Source organism: Drosophila kikkawai, chromosome 3L (assembly GCF_030179895.1).
Source record: "Drosophila kikkawai strain 14028-0561.14 chromosome 3L, DkikHiC1v2, whole genome shotgun sequence".
In the NCBI taxonomy this organism is placed as follows: domain Eukaryota; kingdom Metazoa; phylum Arthropoda; class Insecta; order Diptera; family Drosophilidae; genus Drosophila; species Drosophila kikkawai.
Window position 1 is genome coordinate 4,999,255 of NC_091730.1, and position 24,835 is coordinate 5,024,089.

The 24,835-nt window shown below is 40.7% G+C and overlaps 3 protein-coding genes across 4 annotated transcripts; 1 reads left to right on the forward strand and 2 right to left on the reverse strand.

Annotated features, from left to right (window-relative positions):
• Positions 1-88: 88 nt before the first annotated feature.
• LOC108079704 (claspin-like) lies at positions 89-1,051 on the reverse strand. The gene is made up of 2 exons (XM_017174110.3): positions 675-1,051; positions 89-621 (listed from the first exon to the last, which is right to left on the reverse strand). Exons 1-2 carry the CDS (start codon positions 893-895, stop codon positions 135-137), a joined length of 708 nt encoding a protein of 235 aa, XP_017029599.3. The 5' UTR covers positions 896-1,051; the 3' UTR covers positions 89-134.
• Positions 1,052-7,559: 6,508 nt separating this feature from the next.
• On the forward strand, positions 7,560-22,831 carry dyl (transmembrane protein dusky-like). 2 transcript variants are annotated; one of them, XM_017174451.2, is made up of 3 exons: positions 7,560-7,721; positions 18,336-18,559; positions 20,921-22,831. In XM_017174451.2, exons 2-3 carry the CDS (start codon positions 18,494-18,496, stop codon positions 22,691-22,693), a joined length of 1,839 nt encoding a protein of 612 aa, XP_017029940.1. In that variant the 5' UTR covers positions 7,560-7,721; positions 18,336-18,493; the 3' UTR covers positions 22,694-22,831. The 2 variants fall into 2 exon arrangements, with proteins under 2 accessions (XP_017029940.1, XP_017029941.1); XM_017174452.2 differs by lacking the exon at positions 7,560-7,721 and adding an exon at positions 17,551-17,672.
• A 1,066-nt stretch (positions 22,832-23,897) lies between these two features.
• Positions 23,898-24,829, reverse strand: Fdx2 (Ferredoxin 2). The gene is made up of 2 exons (XM_017174129.3): positions 24,554-24,829; positions 23,898-24,497 (listed from the first exon to the last, which is right to left on the reverse strand). The coding sequence occupies exons 1-2, from the start codon at positions 24,670-24,672 to the stop codon at positions 24,158-24,160; spliced, it is 459 nt and encodes a 152-aa protein (XP_017029618.1). The 5' UTR covers positions 24,673-24,829; the 3' UTR covers positions 23,898-24,157.
• Between the last annotated feature and the right edge of the window lie 6 nt (positions 24,830-24,835).

A 24,835-nucleotide genomic window follows, 5' to 3' on the forward strand; every position in this document is an offset into this window, starting at 1 on the left:
AGCTTTTTGGATGAACATTAACTTAATTATTATGTTTTTTAATATAAGAAACGTTTTATATAATATAACAAACATTTTTTTCTGGGTGAACCGACCCCATAAATCACTATATTCTTCACTAAAGCTGAGTCATTTTAGAAATGTCCGTGGTTGTTTTCCGGGTCGTACTCTTTATTCTCATCCACATCCATGTCATCTTCATCGGCTAGCCCCTTCTGTTCCTCTTCCTTTTGCATTTTACGTAGCTTTTCTATACGTTTTTTGGTCAGAGTCATGAAGTACTCCTGCATTTTGGTATGAATCCTGAAAGAATCCTCCTCCTTTTGCATTTTATGCAGCTTTTCCATACGTTTTGTGGTCAGAGTCATGAAGTACTCCTGCATTTTGGTATGAATCCTGAAAGAATCCTTTTCCTTTTGCATTTTACGCAGCTTTTCCATACGTTTTTTGGTCAGAGTCATGAAGTACTCCTGCATTTTGAAAGAAGCTTGGTCTTGGATCTCATCCACATCATCCATAACACCTGGATTGCCTTCTTCTCCAGAATGCTCTGGTGCGCTTTCTTCCTCCTCTTCCGACTCGGAGTCGGATTTCAAAAACTCCATGGCCTCCATTAGATTCCTTTAAAGTAAAGGTTATAAAAGGGCTTAATTTTTCCCTAAGTCTTAACTTACACAAAAGCTTTTAAATCCTTGAGCAGCTCCACCACATTAGTAACAAGACGTACCTTAGCGGGAGATGTTTGATCACCTTGCAGTGGGATTTCCCTCCCACCTGCAGCAGTGGAGGTGGAAGCAAGGGGTTCTTCTGCGAGAGCATCCTCCGCCATTGGTTGGTTGGCTAGCTCTTCTGGCTGCCCCTTGGGTTCAGCTTGGATCTCATCCACATCATCCATAACACCTGGATTGCCTTTCAACTCCAAGTGAGGTTCTTCTCTCAGGGTGCTCTGGTTCCGCGAATCCTCCTCCTCTTCCGGCTCGAGTTCGAAAATTGCGTTCGACCTTTGCCGCAGAGTGTTGAAAATCGCGAGAGTTAAATCAGCTGTTTCTTGGCAGTAAAAACATCGATAACAGGCGAGTTTTTTTTTAGAAATATCCGGAGGAAAGAAATTTTATATCAATTTTTTTAAAATTTAATTTGAATTTAATAAGTTTTTGAGTTTTTTCCAAATTTGATTATGGGTTACAATGGGTTAAAATGATTAAAAATTGGCCGAAAATTAAATTTTTTATATCTTTATAATATTTATTATGATATTTTAAATGGGTTCCTCTGGTAAAAAATTAAGCTAAGCCCAAGTTAGCTTTCTTTCTTGTTTTTATTTCCTTTTAAATCAATTATGAACCTATTTTTTCACACCTCTTTAGAATATCAATTTTTTTCTCCGTGTTTTGCTGCTTTAACTACAGCTACTGGCTGCTGCGATGCTTTCTCCGCATCTCTTTCTTGCGCCCGGGCATTTCTCTTTCACAGTTTAGTGGCTGCGAAGCTGGAGCTGTGGTCTTTCGGCCGAGGGTCATTAAGTAACCCAGCGGCTGCCGAGCGTTGCCTAATGATAGCCACCAGCCCCCCTCCATACCCTGCGGACTCACATGTGTGTGTAGATATATATATCTGGCCATATATAAATAGCATTAAAATGCAATTATAAATGGCTCCAAAAAACGCATCCAATCCGCCAACCATTAACCCCGCTTTAGACCTTAATATTCAATAAATGCCGATTTCTCGGCTCTCTGAATGAAAGCAAAAGGCAAAAGCCTAAAAGAGCCAAAACACCGAAACCAAACCGTTTTAATGGGTGTCAAATTCCAGCAACTTTTCACTTTACAAGCACCAATGATCGCGCTCACTATTCTGAGATCACACAGTCGGCGATCGCCTTCAATTTGATTAATGCATTTTACAGAAGAAAAAAATATTATACTTTTGGGACAATGTTTCACCTTGCCAAAGCGTTGCGCAACGGAGATTCCAAGCCACAACAAAGCCTGGTGTGTTATCCAACCTTAGAAAGATCCGAAGAAAGCACCACACACAGATGGCAATAATTTACGAATCTTATGGTTTCCGCTATGCGAAATTTATAATATATTCGCAGAGCCAATCGCAGCATGGGCTTAATCGATCGAGAAATAAACGGGGAAGCTTGCGAACTTTGAATGCTCTTTCTTTTAGAGAGAAATTTGGGATTTCATTATAGATTTTTAGGGGTTTTTTAAAGTAGCAAGTTTAAGAGCATATAAAACTTTGAATTTAATCTATGATCTATAATTTAATAATTTGTTTACCCATTTATATTTTATTAACTGCTAAAGTTAGGTCATTTCTCATGGTACAACATTCCCTTAGACTTATCTTCTTGTAAAATATATTAACAACAAATTATTACATCACTTCCCCTTACTATAAATATATAATTTCCTTAAATAAAGCTTTCATCAATTGGTAGCTAAACGCTACCTGGATTAAATCATGATATCCTATCTTATGGCCTATGAACTAGGCGCTATTTTGTGGCTTTAAGCTTCAGCTAGCGCACCAATTAGCATATATATATAAAAAAAAAACAAATCTTGGTTCACAATTTCTCTTTCATTTGGCGAAAATAAAATAAAAACAGTTACCTGACTGCCTTTAGTCGAGTATCTGAGTATCTCGACTCGGGCATCTTTTCTTTTGGTATCTGTAGCAGAGATTTGGCTTTTGGCCACTTACGGTATTTCTGCGCCTTGTTGTCGCTGTCGCTACCTAATTTGCATACGCACAACTGAATATTACTATATATATATCTATATATATATATCTCTGTAGCTGACTGTAAGCTTCGAAACGAAAGTGAAAACCTTCGAGTCTCGAGTGTGTGCTAAACGAAGAGTCTAACCGAAAGATACACATAATTTCCAACTGTCTTCAATCAATATTGATTCGTGTATCGAAATTTTGTGGGAATTCGAAATGGGACTACGATTAAAAAAGCAAATAAAGATTAAAGCTTTTTGTTAAACCTTTTTTCTTTAGAAAACTATTTTTAAAAAGATCTTTTCTTTTTTGGCAAGGCTGAATTAAGTGAGTGAGTGAGTGGCTTATGCAATCGAGCGGACTTAAGACCTTTCAACACGCCTTCAAACTGCAGCTCAAGTGGAGATCCGGAGTTGCAGTTTCATGCTGAAGTTTATTTAGCAGCTAAACTCTCGACTCTGTCTTTAGGAATTAAATATATATCATCCATAAGAGATTATGGGTTTTGTAATGTACTCAGAAAAATAAGGTAAAAGTAAGCCCTAATAAAATACAAGAAATTCTGAGAGAGACTGCCTTTGAACTTGAGATTTCAGGCAGCAGAAAATTACAGTACATACTTTTCCCCTATCAAGTCACCTTTTATTTATTTAAAATATATTATTACCTTGATGGCTCCATATAATATTATTATTTAACACATTTTTTCTCTGGTTTTCCAGTGTAGCCTAGCTGTTCCTTGGCCCCAGACACGCCTTTGGCTGTGTCTGCGTCTGCGTCTGAGTCTGGCTTTTGGCTGTCCAATTGAGATTTCTTGCCGTTTTGCTTTTGGCTTCTTTGGCTTTTTGGCGAGTGAAAGTGATATATGGCGCATGACTCAGGCTGTGTCCATGCTCGGCTCTCCGCTGCGACCACTCGACTCCCATCCCATCCGATCCGACCTCATCCCGGCTTCAAAGTCATATGCATAAAATAATAATTAAGCGCCATTTATGCGGCAGAAGTCGAAGAAAACATGGCGAAAAAAGGGCGCAGCAGCCATCAAGCGAGGACCGAAACCAAAGACCAAATCAATTGACATGTTTTGTAGAAACACTGAGAGAAATTTAAGCTGTATTACAGCTAACAATGCCTAAGGGAAATGTGTATAGAAAGTATAAAATGATGTAAAAACTAAGGAATTTAATAAATAAATACTGAGAATCCTTATTTACCCTATTTTTTAAATTACATAGCTTCATTTTGAATACTACAATTATTTTAAAAACATAAGAAGGTTTGAAAAACAGTATCAGCAAGGCATCAAGACTATATATTTCTAATAAATATCTAATCTCAATCCTAAATAAGTTAATGAGTCAACTTAACACTTTCTGCCTTCCAATGTCCCAAATGGTGGAGACATTATTCAGCGGCAGGAAAATTATTTAATGGCCAACCAAGCCAAATCGTAGCTCAGCCCCTTCACCTCACTTTTTGGCTAATATACATACATACACCTGAATAGTCAGTCAGGGACCTAGGTTCATTGTCTTTATAAATGTGATTTAGGGCCGGCGACAGACAGACAGACAGACAGACAGGCCAACGGAAAAGCCAGTTACAGCCAAGTGAACAATAACAAGAAAAAGAGCGAGTAAAGCCAGCAAATTGCGGCCCAGCTAAAGGCGCTGACAAAAGAAATGGAAAGTAAAAAGTGTGGAGTTGTTCCATTGAGCTCGATGACCGGGCAACGGGGTTGCAGCTCCACAACTCCGGCCGGAGTTCGACTTGCATAATGATTGACATTGTTTTGTCCATGATAATTTGTTTATAAACAATAAGAGTCCGGATTGCGGTCCGTTATAACTGCAAAATGCGGGGACAACAACTGGTTTTTCTTTATCTTTATCTTCTCATAAATGAAACAAAAATTAACTGAATGAACCCGGGTTTATTTTTTATTATTGCCACCGCCACTATGATGATGATTTCGAAGCTGGGGAGTGAAGCGGTGCAGAGGAGGAGTAGCTGTTGGCCACTGGGTGACGACGTCGCGACGTTAAATGGAGACATTTTTCATGCAAGTGGTAAACACACTTTGCCGCTGCTGATAAATATTTAAATGATTTTGTTTTTATACAATTAGTGGTAGAGTATGAGGGAAAGAAAAGTACTAGTTTTTATAACATTTGGGAAGGAAGAAAGGTGTTTTTTGTGAACTCAAAGGATCATTTTATGGTGTTTGTTGGTGAAAGAAGTTCTTATTTTAATTCTAGATTACAAATTAAAAGAGTTATATATCTGTTTTTATTTAAATTCCGTAATTAATGCAGAAACTCTACAATATTTTATACCATTTCAAGTCGCTTTAGTATCTCTAGAGAGGTAAAGATTCTCTAAATTATTTACGATAAATATAACTTAAAATCCTTCTTCAAAACCTCATAGACTTGTTAATATATTGTAAGCCCCACCTTAATTAATTTTATTTTAATTAAATTGTGAAATTCCAAGCCAGGGCAACCTCAACATTTCACTTTCTCCAACTAAGATTACATCAGAGCCCCAAAAAACCATTGCCTTTCCCAACTGATCTCGGTGGGCACTCAGAAGTGCCTTAATTTTCTAGAAAGAGGGGACAAAAACAAACCGAAACCGAAGCAGAAACCGAAAAACCAAGGCAGAAACAGAAACAAATACAGAAACCAGCAGCAGTTTCTGGGCCTGCCCACGAGCTCGAGTGCGTCAGCGAGTTGGATCACGGCTCAATTAGCATGCCAGGCACGTCCCTGACCCAATTCCAGAGTTGGTAACTGAGCTCCAGTGTAACCCGGCATGCTGGCTGCTTATATCAAATGCACGCATTTGCAGAGGATCTACGTCATTGGGCCACGGCGTGTGATTCACCCCGGATCCGCATCCAAATACAGTCCATGGCATGGCTTGAAATCGAAACCCTAACTTTCGATTTCTTTCGATGTCATCGCTTGGGCAGCCAAGGTGCGTATGCGAATGAAAGTTCATCATCGCCGCACCGAGATTACTTTCTTGGGCTCGGCCCAGTGACTCTGGCCAATTGTCGGAGATAGATCTCTATATATCTCTCTCCGATTTGGGCATTTCTACTATATCATATTTGTTATTTTTGGGGGTAAACATTTTTGTGCCATTTCATCATCGGAAATTGGCTGGACGCGGACCACAAAGAAAGATCTCAAACTGTGCAAATGACAAATTTACACTTCAAATTGATCAAATTTGTTGGCAAGAAAATTGGCACAAAGTTGTTAGCTTTTACTTCTGTTTGGGATTGTGCAATGTGGAAGGCCCAAGGCGATTGTTGTTGAAAATTGGGCTAAAATCATTAAATGGAGTTTGGTTTAACAATTTTTAATAAGGTTTAATGGCGATATTTTTCTTGGCACTCGCCATAATTTTTTTGAATTAGGGAATTAATGGAAGTTATGATGGATTTTCAGTAATTTTCTAGGGTTAATTAGGGTTTGTTTCATTGATTTAAGAAATACGATATTTTGTTATTACTTCTATTTTAATTTACTAACAGAAATACTATATATATTTTATAAAATTTATATTCCAATTTCATTTTTGACCCATTTATAATTAATTTTTACATTTCTTTATAATAAAAAATGTTATATCTGGAATTTAACTATTCAATTTACATAAATATAAACAATACAACCCAAAATCCTTGCAAAAACTTTCACAATATTTATTCTGAAAACTGTTTGGAATACTAATTACCCCAAGACAATGCCTAAAAACCTTATTGATTGATTTATTTTAAACGTATTTCCCCAAGAAAAACAAAAGACTTAGGCAACGAACTTGACTAAAATTATTCAATTAAAAAGTGGCGTGGGGTAAAATGCCTCTGTATAGCATTCTCATTTTAATTTTTTTGCCCTGAAAAGAAACAAAAGACTGTTGACTTGATAAACTAATTAAATTTATTTACGCTAAAGCAAACACAAAGGTCAAACAAAAGGTGGCCCGCCTTCCCTCTAAGCCTTTTCGTTAGTGTTTTGCTGTGACAATTCCGTTAACGCTTTTTGGGCAGAGCCCCGCCAAGTGTGCGAGCATTATGTCATTAGGGATTGCATAAGCTTTCATAATTTAATTTTCCAATGCATTGGCCAGAATAACAAGCGTCGCGTCGCGTCGCCTCGCCAAGAGCCCCGTTAGCTGAGTCAGAGCCGGACTCAAGCGAATGCGAACCCTTTTCGAATAACAATCGAAATTAGGCAATCGTTGAGGTAGCCCGACGTCACCAGTTACCTTGACACCGAGCGGCAAGCAAGTAGCTTGCCAAAAAAAAATACTCCACAAACTAAAAGAGAAACAAGGCGCCCGCAGAAAGCGGCCTGAAATGAAAAGTTGCCCCGGCCTAACAAGTTTCGGGCCAAAAAAAAAAATAGCGCTGGCAGAGAAGAATAGCACCGAAAACGGCATATTTTGCATTCGGAGAGCCAACAATTTCCACTCTCTTTCTCTCTCTCTTGAAGACTCTCTGCAGCCGAGTCTTCGCTCGAGCGGAGCCAGTGGTAAAGGGGTCAAAACTTTCACGCGATATAAAATCTTGGTTAGCAATACGGCCGGGCCGCATTTTCATTTCAACTCTGTGTGCGACGAGTTGTCTTTAGTTTCCACTACTCCGAGCTCCGAGTGCGTCCTGTTTTAGCTCTAGCTCCGCGTAAACGCAGCGCGTCCCTTCGCTCCGTCACGATCGCAGTGCCCAGAATAATATAATATTAATAATAATAATATATATATATAAATATTCGGTTAAAAACAAGCGAGCAACTCGAGCAACTTGCTCTTGGTTCCACATTTGTGCATCGAACAGATCCAAGATCCCAGATTCCAGTGGAGAGTTATCAGCTCCAACGTGATCACGCCGCTGTGCCATCGACTTCAGCTTAAAAAGGGATTAACCAATATACCCAAATGACCAGGATATACACTGCCTGAAGGTAAGAAAGTGTGACGAATGGATGTGAAAATTATGAGGGAGCTCAGGTTAGGCTATTACCAGGTGATTAAGCCAAGCTAAAAGATTTATGTGAACGGATTAGAGGGCCACAGGACATTGGATATTAAAACTTAGGGTTAAAAGTGTAACAAAAGAAATGTTAGAAAGGAAATCAAAGTTTAAAATTAAATAAAAAGTTAATTCAAAGCTATTTTGAAATTTTAATGTGATTGCTTTTAAAAAAGATAACATTTTTCTATATGAAACCCTTTTAACTTATTAAAACTCTTCAAGAAAACAATAATTTTCTTCAAGAAATACTTTAAATTTACGTATAAAATCCACTAATATTTACCCCAAATTCAGTAGCTGCCTTAATTAAAGCTTCTTTATCCGGAATCCATTTAAATATCTAAACCACATCCAGTTAATTCCCGCTGCATGTAATTACTATTTAAAAACAAACTCTCATTAAGTACAAACCATTTATGGCCCCCACTCCAGACCGATTTAATGAACAGTCTTAGCCATAACCCACATAACCGTTCTTGGAGACTAGCCTAAAGTCTGCCTGCCCAGATTATAGCTTATAGCTTACGGAGATAGTTCTTCGATAATCGAAAAACTAGACTCAACCCACAGTTCCATTTGCCCACAAAAGCGTTGCAATCACCTTGGCCAAAACAGGGAGAGAGAGAGAAAAAAAACTCAGAGTGCCTCGTAAATGTTTGTAATTTTCGTGAAAAGAGTTGCTGAAGAAAGCCGAAACGCACAGCCAACTTTCGTCGTCGTGCATTATGCGGAAATATAACTATTATTAATAATAGTTAAAGAGCTGAGCCGAGCTGTGCTGCCTGCTGAGGCGCGAAGCTAAGCCAGAGCTGCGGAAGATATGTGGAACCCTTGGCTCATTAAGCTTAATTTGGATTTGCATACTCACAGCCTCCAATTGGCCATAGCCGGAGTTGGACTTGGAGCTGCCACCCACTGGAAACGAGATTCGAGACGAGACCCCCCTCTCGACTTGGAGTGGCTGCAGTTTCGGTTGCCGGCTCTGGTTCTGTGTGTCTCATGTGGCTGCCGCTGCCGCTGCTGCTGCTGCTGGTGAAATTTCATCGCGTTTCGCGCGAATGAAAGTCTGAAATTAGCCTGTGCCGCTTCTCATTCCAGCCAAGTCGCACTCGCACTGCAGTTGCAGGCAGCCAGCAACATACACACATGTCTGGCAGCTTCTCTTTCAGTTTGCTGTGTGTTTGATTAATATTGCGAATTGCTTTGTTCAAAAACTGCTCCACTTTGGCCAGGCGCATGAAAACAATTTCGCTCGGCACTCCGATCTGCGATCTGTACTTACTTTCGTGTGTGCGAAATTACACTGAGGGAAATGGGCACTTCACTTTATATTTAGGATTTTAGCCAGCTTAAAAATATAGGTTTTCTATCATTTTTAAGGGCGAAAATTAAATGCAGTTCTTTTTAACTTTAAGACAACTTTAAAGAACGATTTTTTGTTGGGTTATTTTATGTATCTTATCCTTTCTAAATTGTATATCTCACTTCTTAATTTTCCATTCGTTGTGTGTAGTTATTTCCCCAAGTGTAGATCTTAGTGCCTCATGAAGCACGCGCGCCAAATGGGTTGCATTGCTCATACGCCGTGTGTGCCTGTGCCAGTGGCTGCGGTGCAATGTCATCGCTGCCCAAACATAGCGCCCGGCGATACTTTTAATTGATTCCCCAATACACACACACACACACACACACTGCAGACTCCAACACACACAGACATGCTCCTAGAGAAAGAAGCCGAGCCACTTGTTGCAAAGTAATTACTGGTTTCTCGCTCTTGGCTCAATCTCAATCGCAAGCTGCAAGACTGTTGCAGACAAAGTCGAGCTGGCTCAGCGACTTGGCGACAATTTCAAATTAACGGCAATTGTCTCGCCGCCTTGTGCAATTTTCACGCAGTTTTTCATGGCAGCGTGAAAATGTCAACTAACAACGGGATGGCAAGAAAGAAAAGTAAAGAAAGAAAAGCGACCGAATGAACGAACGAACCGAACTTTCATTGGCAGTCGAAGGAGTAAAAAAAAAACCAAGAATTTTTATTAAATGTCAAGAAAAAGAATGATACTTAACTCTTTTAAATCTTCTATAAATATTCAAGCTTGAGCTTTCATTTTCTAGAAAAGAGCTCCTCCCATAAATAATGCCTAATGACACCGCAGAGCTTACTTCAACCATTAATCTCATTGTAATTGTCTAAATAATTCAATTCACTTGTAACTGTCTCAGATTTCCATCCATTTCACTTGGTTAGCTCTCCTGTTAAGCCTCATTTTTCGGCTTGTTCACCACAGAAACTCATTTGGCACCCGTCGCCGTCACCACTCGGCAAGCCAAGCTCTTCATTAGACGCAATCAATGTTGCTTTGAAATTATCATGGAAATCATGGAAAATCAGTCAAATCATAGGATCTATTCGTATTTCGATTCGTTTGTGATTGAGCCGCAGCGGCGGAATCACTTGAAAATCCGAGCACCGCAAACGAATTGAAACGAAACGAAACATCTCAAGTAGCCTTTCGAGTGTGGATGCATTGCTTTTGAAGAAGAAAAGAAATGAAAACCACTTTCTTTGCATGCATGCCACAAGGTACGCCAACACCACCACCAACCAAGCAATTTGCTTGTGGAGCTCCAAGCTGGAGGTGGAGCTGGGGAGGAGAGGAGCGATCGGGAGGGATCGGTGGCAGGCAAGCGGAACAGGCCGCTCCGTGGCGACAGCCGCCACAGCCACGAAATTGGGTCACTAATTATTTCAGAGCAAAATGCAACCGGCTTTGGCTTCGCCTCGGCAATTGTATGTGCCTCTGCAGGGAGAGAAAAAGATGGGGAATTTGTTGGGTTTCAAATTTTTTATAAAATTGAGAAGATAGAGAGTTAAATTATAAATAATAAATAAAGGATTTATTTTGGGCACAAAACAACGTTAAAGTTTCGAATAAATAATTAGTTTAAAATCATTTTAAAAAAGGTTCCACATGTCTTTTAAATATTCTTTTATGTTTATGATATTTTCGCTCCTATTTAATTATACATTTAATTTTAAATTCCAACAAATAAATATTAAATATGAATTGTATGTTAATATGCAACTCCTTTTTGTTGCCTTGACTTTTTTCTCCCTGTGCATCTTTTTTGTTGCGGCCTCGTCGTGGCTTCGGCTAACGATGCGTTGCAAGCTTGCCAGCTTGCAAGTTGCAAGTTGCAACTGGAGGCACCTTTTTTTCGCTTCCCCTCCTCTTTCTTTTGTTGTCTCCGCTTTGCTTTCTTTCACCTTTCGCCGTCGTTCTTTCTTCGCCGATCTTTCCCCGCCTTAACCGAACTGAACTCAACTGGAACTTGTAACTGGACTTGGGCAGAAAGTGCAAGCCCTTGAGTTTTTACTTTCGTTGGGCTTCGCAGTTAAGACCAAAACCAGTTCTGGCGGCCATTCAATGGCATTAACGATCAGCGATCAACGGAGCCCCGATCTCCGATCCTAAATAAAAGCCCCGTTGCAATTGGAGTCTTTCTTAAGCGAATTTCGCGTTTTACCGTTAAAAAAGAAATGGAAAGTAGAAATGGCCAACGGAAAAGGTTGGAGTCTCTGTTTTTATTTTTTTTCTTATTTTTGTGAATTATGTTAATTGTCTTGTTTCGTTTTGTTATCCGCATCTGCATCTCCTGATCCTGCCACTAACGGCACTTTTTGGGTCTCAACGCACTAATGATCAGCGATCAAAGGGGGTTGCATTTGCAGGTAGGAAATTACGGAAGTGGTAAGCCAAAAAAAAAGGGGGAATTCTTGTGAGGTTTTCTTGTTTTTGGTAGAATATGAGAGGTTATGGTTCACTGAAAACTGTGAATTTATGAGAGGTTTTTAAGGCAATAATTATATAGAAAATAAAAAAGGTAATATACTTTAATATCTGGTTGAAAGATCTCACAATTTTGTAAGATTTTGAAGGTAAAATGTAAAGCAATTAAAAACTACAATAATATCAAATATTTTGACCATATACTACCTATATCTTTATGTACTTTAAATCTGATAGATTTCAAAATAATGTTATGATCCACAAAAGAGACAATATTATACAAATTCTTACCTAAAGAGCTCTGAAATTTGTTAATTTCCATTTAAACAACCCAAAATGTTAATAAAAACACCCCAAAAATGTCATAAATAAAATATATACCCAAAAACCATTTTCTTGAACTCCATTTTGCACTTCCCTTGCCATGATTGCAATTTCCTCAATTAACATTCCCCACATTCACGCCCCGGCCTTCAGCCCGCTGTGTGTGTGCGCCAGATCAGTATGCAAATTGCCGGCGAGGCCCATTTCTAATTTCACTTTCCCTATTTTGCGATAAATTGCGTTATCATTTTGCACGCACATGCGGGGCAAAAAGGAGATTTAGCAACAAACGGCAACCAGGTGAATGGAATGGAATGCCGTTGCCGAGATATGTGAGGTGAGGCGAGAAGCGAAGGGAAGTTGCCACAATTTACTTTCATTTGCTGCGACACAACCGCCGCCTGGGGGCAAGTCTGCAGGCTGCGGGCGCCAGGCTTATCGCCAAAGTCGGGTTAATTGTCGCCTGGTCGCCTTGTCGCCAAAAATGTGGAGCGTAGAAAATAAATTGTTTGCTCTTATTTACATAATGTGTGGCTGAGCTTATCGGATGAAACAAAGAAAAAAACCTGCGGGTTCTGTTTACTTTAGAGGCAAGTGGGCGAGTTCGTTGCCTAAGTCTTTTGTTTTTTTAAGAAAAGAAAAGTGAAAATGTTTAAAAAAAATATATAAAAGTGGGCTAAAGCATGTCTAAAAAATATAAACAATATTATTTTTATTTATTTTATTTAAAACATGTTTTAAAAATAAATCAAAATTCCTTGAAATAGGTTAAAAGTTTATAAAATCAACTTAAAACTAACTTTATTATAAAAATAAGCTTCACTTTTTATTTTCTTCAACAAATATCTTTAAAATAATATTTTTTTACCCTAATTAATTTTAAATGATCAAAATCATTACCAAATTCTTTAAAAAATATTATACAATCTATGACAAACCTGAGGCCTAAACCGATTTAATCACGCCATTAAGTTTTACGAACCACTAACTGAAACAGTTACCGATGCAAGTTAAAAAGCCATAGGAAGAAAATTAAATTAGTAAAGTAACATATACGACGCTGATGAGCGTTTCATCACAGAAAACAATGTCTTTCCTCACATCTCCGAGCCGAGAGCACGCTCCAGAGCTAATCGGTTGCCATCTGCCGCTGCTGATCTGTACGAAAGAAAAAAGAGTTACTTAATAGCCATAAAAAAAAGCCCAGTTAACCGAAAGCCACACACTCAAACGAAAGTAAATTGCCCCTTTTACAAGAAAATAAGAAGAAAAAACGAAAATAAAAAACCTTCGGCTGTTAACATTTTTGCGCTCTGGCTCTGTCCCTCGCCTTCTGCATTGTTGGTGTTGAACAAATTTCACTTTCACAGCATCCGAAGCTCGCGATATCGACATGTGTAGTTAATTACGCATGATCCAGGTGAGCAGAGGGGGGCCAGAGGTGCAACTCGGGGGGCTGACTTCAATTTCTATGCCACTATGGCAAATAATATCGATCGTTTACGGCCACAAAAGCCACAGCCATAGCCATGGCCACAAATGACATCAAATTGAGTGGAAACGTGTTGGTTGGTACCGTTACATTTTCGAAATGATGCACTTGGAAAAAATTTAATTATTGTATTATTAAAATAAGAATGAAAGCTAACTTTGGCCAGCCAAAGTTTGTATACCCTTGCAGGTAACAATTAAAATATATCATAGCTAAGCCAAAAATGCATTAATTTCGATTCGGAAAGCAGTTTTGTGTTAGTTTTTATTAATTTAAAAAAACTCCATACCAAATTTAAAATTTTAAGAAATCAAAATTTTTGGCTATTTTTGCTAATTTTAATGATGTAACCCCTTATGAAATTTCGCAAAAATGGCAAAAAAAGTGATTTCTTCCGGACATGTCTAGAAAGATTCCCCTGTTGATGCTGATCAAGAATATATATGGTTTATGGGGTCGGAGATGATTCCTTGACTTAGAAAAATATTATTTTTATATTAAAAAACTTTTAGATTTTTTTTTAAATTAAAAATATCATAACTCGGCCAAAAGAGCATTAATTTTAAATCAAAAAACTGTTCTGTGCAAGATTTTCCACAGTTAATAAATCTGCATACTTCATTTAAAAATTTTGAAAATTCCATTTTTTATCAAAATCAAAAATTTTAATGATGGAACCCCTTATAAAATTTTTCAAAAATGGCCAAAAAATCGATTTCTTCCTGGCATATCTAGAAAGATTCCCCTGTTGATGCTGATCAAGAATATATATACTTTATAGGGTCGGAAATGTCGCCTTCACTGCGTTGCAAACTTCTGACTGAAATTATAATACCCTGCAAGGGTATAATTAGGGAGAGGCAGGTCTTGCTTAATGGTATTTTAATTAACAAGTTTTTTTTATGCTAATGTTAAAAAGATATAATAAATATCTAACCAAAAAATATTTGAAGGATTTTTATAGTATTTCTAGTTGTAAAAAAATTTTAATTTAAAAGCACAATTATAAATATATATATGTTTTACCCTTCAAAACCTAATTTGGTTAATTTAATTCTAAGAGGTGTCCTTATCCTTATTCATTTTTTTCGTAAGGTAAATTTTGTTTTATGATCTTAAGTCTTTCTACAAAGATATATAAATATTTTTATAAATATAACAGATAAAAATCCTTGTATAAAATTAATATAGTTATTGATTTATAAAGAATTTATAGCTGCTTTCATTCACTTATTATATTGTTTACATTATTTTATCCTTAAGACTATTTAAAAGCTTAATGGTAAATAAACTTAGCTGTAAAATTTAAGCATTAAAGTAAGTGCTGCTAAATGCCTCTATATTCAACATAAATTCTTTAATGTCCCCATAAAATGTTTATGTATCTCAATAATTTTTATAAATAAGCATTTCATGGTTAATAAACATAGACATGAGAGTAATTTTTTGCTGTGTACATACAGCATCTATCTGCAATATCCACTGTGCCAGCAGTGAAACTTTTACCACTCGGAATCGATCGAAAACTATACAACAAAAAGCATTCCGACGCATAAAACTCCAAGTTCGAGTTCTCTGTTTTGTTAACCAAAAAAAAAAGTGTTTGCGGTAAAGACCGCGCCCGGCTTTGGGGTCTTCAATCTTTAGAGGAACGAAGCTGAGAGTTGAAAACTTCAAGCCCAAAGCTATCCCTGTCAAAAGCAACGAATTTGTCAGCTACTCAATTAAGCAAATATCCAAAAAACGCTTATGAAGACATATAGATGCGTGTCGTATTTATATAAAATGTTTGCCCCCCGGGGCTTTTCCAGCCAGAGTCTCCGAAAGAGATGAATGAAAAGAGTGTAGCTTTAGTTTCGACGGGGGATTTGTGAAAGCGTTCAATTAAATTAATGGACTCGCCGCTGCGGCCGTTTTGGCAAATGCCAAAAAGCTGAAAAATATATAAAATGCAGTCGAAGCTGATAAATAATTACTGGCAATGCAATTTCGTTTTCATTTTTTTCCAATTTTTCTTTTAATTGACAATCGATGTTCATGGCAAAGGAATGCGCAACTCCCAATGAGAGTTATTGTCGAATTAGTGCAACCAAAAGGTGCGACAACCTCCCACTTTTGGCACAGTAATTTAAGTAATTTACCAAATTACATGTTTACTTTAGCAAGGACAGGAAATGTAAGCTGCTATTTAGAGACAGAGATTCAAATCCTGGCAACAATTCCCAGCCAATATCCGGCTCATCGGGCTCCAAATGTAAGCCACGTAAATTACGGAGAATTAGAACGAACGATCGATGGAACCGCGAGTTATGTGAGTGCCGAGTGTGGTTCACCTAGTTTCCATTGGACCAGTTATATATGATAGTATATATATAGTCATATGGCCAGCAGCAGCCAGCGGCGTCACGCATTGTCATTCAATCAATTGGAGGAGACATCGCTGCAACTTTCCTGCCACGACTTTTCATTGAATTTTCACTTGGAGCCAAGCGAATGCTTTTCACATGATTTGCTGAGCTGCAGATCATAAGCTAATTAGTTGAAAACAAAAGTTTCTAGCTGGGCAAATAACTTTTATTGTGTTAATTAAAAAAGAAAACAAAACCAGGCAAGGCAGAGGCTAAGATACGAAATAGTATATGTATGCATGCCCTTATATGCGGCATCTTGGCAGAAGGAGAGGGAGTAGCAGACGCTGTCGGAGAAGAAAACTTTCACTTGCCAAACGGCAACAATAAACAATTCCATTTGGCAGTTACACATAACAACAACAGAAACAACAACAATGAGCATTAAACAAGCTCCATCAGCTGCCGAGGCAGAAGCATTTGTTGTCTTCTTTGTCAGCGATTGAAGCCGCTTGATAAGGAATTTCTTATTTGTTCGGGTGCCAGCAATTAGCAAATAAAAATATACAAAAAAACTGGGAGAAGAATAAATAACCAACGAAATTTCGCCGCCTCTTTTGCTAATTGCTGAAGTTTTCTAGTTTTATATGCAAATCTCTGGCCATTTCCTAGGGAAGAAAGTGGCCGAGGAAATCAAATAAAAATTTACCCACTCCAAGCCAACGAACAACAGTTAAATGGTAAAGAGCATCCCAAAAAATAGAAAGAAACAAAAGAGACAAGAATTTGGCAATTTTACAAGAAATATCTTAGATGAAATCGGTAAGGTGTTGGATATTTACCATTGACCTAGGAACAAGGCAATCTAGACTTGAAAAGAACAAGAGAGAATTTGGAATTTGATTTGAGATTAAAATCTACAGTTTTTAGTGCTAAAATTAGCATTATATAGGTTGATTCTGGGATTTATTGTATGGCTTTATATATGCACGATTTTAAAGTTTAAAATCTGCTTTAAGATTTCATTTCATAAACAGAAAATGTACAAAGATTTTAGATTGAGTTTTATATACATTTTAAAATCTTAAAAAAGTTAAACGTACATATTTTTTATCTATCTTTCCTTTCTAAAAAATATCCCTTGTTTATAAAAAAAACTTTTGTCAAAGAAACTCTCCCAAAAAGAACGCTCAAAGTCGATGACTTTTACCATCTTTAGTTTGTATATTAAATTAGTAAAAATAAAACCAAAGAGAAACCGCAAGATTGCATAATGCGATCCGGGCATAGGGTCACTGCTGAACTCCGACACCCTCTCCTCCTCCGACTCCCCCTCCTCCTCCTCCTAGCATTTGCCTCCTCCAAAACAGAGTTCCCGGCAAAGTTGGCGGCGGTGTCCGTTACTGTTTCAGTGGGTTAATGGTACACTTGCTCAACGCCAAGCTCAAGCCGGTTTCTTGTGGCGGCGCCGCTTCTCTTGAGGCTCTTGAGGCTCTCCAACTCCATGGATTTTATGGCCGCCGCTTGTTAAAAACCCATTTACATGTGTTCCGAAGAAGACCTGGCCAGGGCCAAAGTCATATATGTATATGTATGCGGCGTCTGTAAAAGTAAAAACTGCCAGCCAAAAGCATTCACCCTGAGCTGGAGTCCAAAAAAGAAGAAGCGGGAGAGCTGCTCTCCGGAGCAAGTGAAATGCGTTCGCGGCAGAGACCGCTTACTTTTCCAAGGCGGCAGCGGAGCAGCAGCTCCAGCGCGAGCCGCTGTGAAAGCTGTCAGTCTTTATCGGCAAGCGGACGCAGACGCAAGTCCAATCCGTCCCACTGTAGCTTGCTGTTAACGCGCGGACTGTAAAGCTTAGCTCCTAGTATCGCTGTTAGGCCCGGCTAACAGCCTTGTCATGCTAGAGTGCCACTGTTAACAATGTAAGCCCCCCCCCCCTCACAGCCCCACAAAAACACTCAAAAATTAATGGATGCTCGTAAAGTGCAGCCACTGTGTGGAAAACCTGCCACTGCCACCACTGCGTTGGCGTCTTCGTGGGTCTCCCAACTCAGAGTCGGACTTGGACTCGGTCTCGGAGTTGTCTCTTCAGCTGGAGGAGTACTGTTATAGTGAAAATAGAAAGTGGTTCCTGTTTGGTGCGCGCGAGTTTTCATTTGCTTTACATAAAATGCAGTTTTTCTTGGCGTGTGTGTGTGTGTGTATATTGCTAGCTGACACTATGAGCAAGAAAACTGGCAATTGTGGCCATTAATTTGGCCAGTTAATGATGGTCATAAAGCCAACTGTTGGATTATATTTGTAAATCCTGGGTGATGTGTGCATAATAAATGTTTAATTTGATAACTAAACGAAGAAAGTGTAAGAAAATAATACAGCTTTCGGCAATTTTGGAATAACAGTGTATTTCTTGAAACGAAAACCACAGTTTACAACTGTTTAAACTGCTGTTGTTAACATCTCAACACCCTGTTCTTTTACTAGCATCATCGCATGCCAATTGTATGGCCTCAAAAATCATATTCGTATGCAAATCTTAGAATCCGCAGCATTGTTTACCCTTGTTCCCCTTTCTTTTCTTGCAGAAACAACACCAATAACACACTACTGAGCGAAGAAAGCAGCGCCCGAGTGAAGGAGAGACGAGGCAGAGGGAAGACAAACCAAAAATCCACATTTTTTTTGGTTTCCAGGGCGACAATTTGGAATTTCAAATTCAACACACACAGAGAACCAGATCAAAATGGGACACCTGACGCGACGCAGCAGCCTGCTGGCCATAGTACTGTGCCTGGTACTCAACACAAAGGTGAGTGGGAGATCTATAAATCTCCGGAAGGTGTTTCCTCAAAGCATCTTCTTTTTTCAACTGGGCGAGGGAAACGCCACTGTAGTTAACAGTTAGTTAGCCGGAGAGTAGGAGAAAAACACCTGAAGATTGGCCCACTTTGGACCAGCTCATTTCGTATGCAGCGGACCCAACCTCTAGCGGATCTCTTCACTTTCGACTCGTCGAGAGTCGGGAGATGGACTACCGTTCGATCAATAGCAATTCGAATGCAAATCAGTGCGAGTTCCAGTGCCTATTGATGGATTGATTGGGTTCCAAAGACTATATAGCGGTTCGCTGATGCTAGCAGATCAATATCAATATCAATATTAATACCAGACGTAGTTTAGTGGAGAGAGACGGAAAATGTAGCTAACAACTGAACGGCACTTTGCTAATCATTGCAATTAGACTTGGAGAATTCACTGGGAGCGGGGAGAAACAGGTGGAGAAATATGGGGGGAACAAGTGCATTAGCTTTAGCGATCTTAAAAGAGCAGAGACTTTAACAGAGGATTAACAGAGCAGAGGAGGCAGCATAAAATATTTTGAGGGGGTGATTATAAAATCACCAATATTTGTCTACGAAGTTTAATGTTTTCTAAATTCTGAAAAAATAAACAAACTCTTACTTGTTTGTAAAATATTTTTACAAATAATTTTCCGAAATCCTTTAAAATAATTTTCCCCGCTAAACCCCAAGTTAAATGATTTTTTTTCCCAAACTAAATACCACCCCTTAGGACTTGCCACCGTAGCTGGCTGTCAATCAATATTAGAAACGTTCATAAATCTGATCGATTTCTTGGGGCTGCCGTGGCGCTTTCGATTGATAAGCATGGCCAAAGCCAAACTGTTTTTCCCCTTGCCAAGAGCCAGAGAGCCAGCCTTCAGTGGGTTATTTAAAGCGCATCAATCACGTCTTAGAGGCTGCTGCTGCTGCTGCTGCAGCAATCACGTCAAGGAAAACGCAAAGCTGGCCAAGAGCCCGCCGCCACTTGGCCAGATGGATAGATGGATAGCTGGATAGTTGGCTAACCAAACTGCGTGTCTCTCTCTGGGTGCTGAGGCGGCGAAGAAATTGCAGTTATGCTCTGATTTGTACCAGTTTTGACTTTCTTGTTTATGGCGCATTAATTCACAGAGATTGCTTTATTATTTATTTATTGTCAGTTTTCTTCTTCTGCTTCTGCGGCAGTGAAATGCCTGCAGAAAAAAAAAGAGAGAAGAAAAATTACCAATGCCATCGCCAACGATCGATCGATCGGTCCATCGATGTGTTTATATTGATATCTCCATCGCCTCGTTGCGTGGAATGTCCGAAAAAAGAAAGACTTTTTTTCTTGGCGTTGTTTGTTTAGCTGTTTGTTTGTTCAGCTTGTTTTTCTTTGGTCATTTCACTTTCAAAATCATCTCACGACATCTCTCAGCGCGTGGTCACCGGCCACCGAAAAAAAAGAGAAGAAATAAAAAGAAAGACATACACCCGAGAAATACAAATAAAACAGGAGAAAAAGCGACTGCTGCGACAGCAGCCCACGGAAAAATCCACACCGTCATCGTGTTGGATTTAACTTTCGGTTTTCGTGGGACACATCCGCTTCCCGTGTGCAGCCAGAAACCCATAAAAAATTATGAACCAAATGCGAGGCGAGGCGGGGCAGGGCGGGTGCTCCAAAGAAGAAAGTCTTCGTCTCCGGCTACGTCTCTGTCTCCGTTGTCTTACGCAATGGGTTAAGCTCTGTGCTTTCAATTTTTGTTATTTTGTCTTCTTTCTTTCTTAAATTTTGGGTAAGCGTGCCGCTCTGGCAACCATTTAATTTCAAAACACAAGAGCTCCAGCTCAAGCTCCAGCTGTCGTGTCATTTTCAACGCTTCGCATCGCTTCTTCTTTCGAAATGTCGCCGTCGTCGTTGTCTGGCGGAGATTGCTATTGCATAATATTTATAGCTCCAAAAATCCCAATTAAATGCCGGCGCAAGCCAAGCCTAGATAAAGAGCTTTCCGCAATCCTCAGATCTCTGAGCCATAACCTAGGCCATAATCGAAACGTTTATGGGGGGTGGCATTATTTTAACATTATTGCGTTGGAAAAAGGGGAATGACTTTGTCTTTGTTAAAACTGATGAACAACACTACGTATGAGTGATATTCTTCAGGTTTAATATCGCTCACACGCAGTGTGAGTTCCATAAGCAGTGTTAAATTATTACATAATATAAACTATATAATTAAGTAATTCTATCTGGGATTTACTTAATATTTTCTTAGTACTAATATTTTCTTTAATATTTAACTTAATCTTTATTAAACCAACCTCTTCTCCCTTTCTTCCCACAGCACCTGTCCGTTCACGGCGACGCCTCCCACATCGAGTCCGCCGCCTTGCCACTGGAACACAGGGCCGGCTATGGCCCACCGGCGCCTATCTACGGAGCGCCCCAGGGTCCACTGAGCACCGGAGCCACCAACGAGCTGTCCGAAGAGGCCTGGCCTCTGGCCAGCACCAATGACAGTCCGCAAATCAAGCACCTCCAGGTGCAGTGCGAAAAGACACACATGCGGGTGAACATCGAGTTCGACCGGCCCTTCTACGGCATGATCTTCTCCAAGGGCTTCTACAGCGATCCCCATTGCGTCCACTTGAAGCCCGGCACCGGCCACTTGAGCGCCACCTTTGAGATCTTCCTGAATAGCTGCGGCATGACCAGCTCGGCTAACCACAATGCGGCCGGTTACGGAGCGCCAACGCCGTCGGGCAGCTATGTGGAGAACACGATCATCATCCAGTACGATCCCTATGTCCAGGAGGTGTGGGATCAGGCCCGCAAGCTGCGCTGCACCTGGTACGACTTTTACGAGAAGGCTGTGACCTTCAGGCCCTTCCAGGTGGACATGCTGCATGCCGTTACCGCCAATTTCCTGGGCGACAACCTCCAGTGCTGGATGCAAATTCAGGTGGGCAAGGGCCCATGGGCTTCCGAGGTTTCTGGTATCGTGAAGATTGGTCAGACGATGACCATGGTTTTGGCTATTAAGGACGACGAGAACAAGTTCGATATGCTGGTGCGCAACTGTGTGGCTCATGACGGCAAGCGGGCTCCCATCCAGCTGGTAGACCAAAACGGCTGCGTCGTACGTCCCAAGATCATGAGCAAGTTCCAGAAGATCAAGAACTTTGGCCCGTCCGCCTCCGTGGTCAGCTTTGCCTACTTCCAGGCCTTCAAGTTCCCCGACTCGATGAACGTCCACTTCCAGTGCGTGATCCAGGTCTGCCGCTACAACTGCCCCGAGCCCAAGTGCGGTCCTGGCCTGCCAGGCGGCGAGTATGGTCTACCCCAGATTGGAGCCAATGGTCTTTCCGAGGAGTATGGACCTCCGGAAGCTTACGAACGGAACGACTTTGCCCTGGGCGGTCCAGGAGTCTTGCCACCTGCTGCCTATCCTGATCCACGTCACCCGGCTTCGGATGCCACGGGCGCTTACTCGGAGAACCATGATGATGTGGTGCCCTCGCCACAGGCCCAGACCTCGGCGGCGGTTCCCACTGCGGACTCTGCCTCACCATCTGGACCCGCCAGCTCTCAGTCGCCGCAGGGGGCGCAGCCATCGGGCAGCAACGAGCTGGGTCTACCGCCACCACCACTGCCCGGACAGGGTGGTCAGTACAGCACGGTGAAGCGCAAGGATGACCTGAGTGCCGGCGGTAACTTGGTCTCGCTGGGCGGACGCCCTAGGTCTGTGGAGGGACTGGACGATCTGCGGGGCGTGCGAAGGCGCCGCGACACCATCGACATTGTGATGAAGCCTCAGAGGATCTACAAGCGCAATGCGCAGGAGATGACGGACGTGAACACCAGCCGGATCATCCAGGTGGTGGCGCCCGGCGATGTGAACTTTGCGCTGAACAGCAATGCCAGCAACGAGACGGTGGTGATCCAGTCGGCCCGCACCGCAGATGCGGAGACCATCTGTATGTCGGTGCCTAGCTTTGTCGGCGGTCTGGTGATGCTCTTGCTCGTCCTGGCCGTGGCCTCTCTAGTCGCCGCCTTCCTGTTCGTCCGCGTGCGCCACTTTGACCGCAAGGGAGCGGGCATGGCCTATGTGAACTAATCTGGAATCGGGATCAGGGATCTGGGAAGCATCATCACCATCAGCATCAGCGACGACGATCGGCGTGAACAGAAAACCAAATCAGTTTTATGTGCACTTCAGAAACTCAGCAAAAACCAACACACCTAGCACCCATCATGCATCAGAAATCCTCTCGGGAGTATCAACGAACAGCACCCCTATCATCATCTCTAACTTGACTATTTATTCTTCGGTTATTTATTTTCCCCCCTCTACCCCGAAATGGTTTCCTCCTTTCCCAACTAAATGCCTCCCCCTAGTTTTAGGACGAAGCGAAAATTGAATTGTCAGACTTGTTAAGTTTCAGTTATAACTACAATGCTATCTGATATCGGACAGATATGTTACATATGCAAGTTAATAATATCGAAGTAAAGGATGGAGCGGCAAACATGGAAAAGCAGAAAATCGTTTACAATAAGTTAATATAGCAAATGTATATATTAAATTATTTATTTATTACTTTATTTGATAGCTGCGAAATAATAAAAAGTTTACTTTTATTAACCACTCGGCGTTTTCCTTATCGCTCTGATAATAAACAGCAAACAAAGCCAATGCAAACTTTATCAAGGTGATGAAATGTTTGGTTCGGGTTGCTTTTGATAACAGCCTTTGTTTTGGAACTAAATGACTCTCAACTAAAAATGTGCTAAAAAACTAAATGGTTTGTTGGAAATAGTGATTATGCCTAACGATGTGATTAGTCTGGGAATTCTCCGAGTTCTAAACAAGCTTTCATTGGATTAAAATGCTGACAAATGATTAATACCCTAAGTTTGTGCTTGAGTAGAGTAAAATATTAAATAAATTCTAGCCACTCATGGTTGATTTTGCGTAGAAAAAGTGCAACATCATTCTGACAGCGAGAAAAACTGGTCTTATCATTGAGGCGAGCAGCAGTTTCAAAACATTATCAAGCGGGTTCCGAGCTACAATCTCGTGTAAAATACGCAGAAACCTTTTAACCATTTTATTAACTTAAGGTTTATTTAATATCTGTAATGCTTGAAATGATAAATAAGGCATCGCCCCAGCTAAATTTTTTTGGTATTCATTTTAGAAAGCGAGGGTCTTCTGTGCGTTGACAGCGTTACACAGATGTGTCTTTCACGAATTCAAAGACTTTACTGAGCTCTTTACTGACATCTTTGCAATTCAATAAATAAACTCCACGCAGAGCTACGAAAATACATGTAAATTTATTGGCAAACACACATATTTACATATTCATCTAGATAGATCCCTTTGAGCTTAAACACTTTAAAAAAACAACAGCGTGCATAAACCGCTTTTGGAATCGAATTTATGCACGCGCATCTATAATAGTCGCCTGAGCCTCGGTGTCCCTGGGACAATACATACGATTTGATTCAATTATATAGACTAAACTAAAGCGAATTAGCACTCAAAATTGCAACAATAGATAACAAAGGTATCCGTTTACGCGGCACGGGCATCGTTTATGGTGGAGGGCACATGCACCTCCAGGCCGTCCATGTCCTTGGAGAGTATGATCTGGCAGCCAAGGCGTGAGGTATCCGTCAGTTCGTAGGCCAAGTCCAGCATGTCCAGCTCCTCGTCGCCGGGCTTGTCGGGCAGTTTCTCGTAATCGCTTGTCTTGAAGATCAAATGGCAGGTGGAACAGGTAAGGGTGCCCTCACAGGCGCCGAATCCATCCAGATCCACGCTGTTGTTGACCACCACGTCCAGCAGGGAATCGCCCACCTTGCCCGACGCCTTGAGTCGGTCTCCGTTGGCCCGCACAAAGGTTACGTTAACACTGCAAACGGCGATTAATCAATGTTTATGCTAAGTATTGCTCCATTCAAAACTCACACATCTTTCTGCTTCAGGGCCAGACCCGCCGAGAAAGTGCGCTGGGCGATCGGTGATCGCAGGTTGAGGCTGCGGAGCGCCAGCCTGGAGGCGTTCCTGCAAGTATTTATGACTAGCATGGCGGCGAGGAGACTCCTGGATCTCTGGCTAATCAATGACCACACGCACACACTCGTGTCGCTGCGATCGGGTGTTAAATAATAAGGAATTGCGAGATTGCACGCAACAGCACTGGAATTCAAGTGAAAATTAATTGGGCCCTGTCCAGGGTTGTCATTATAT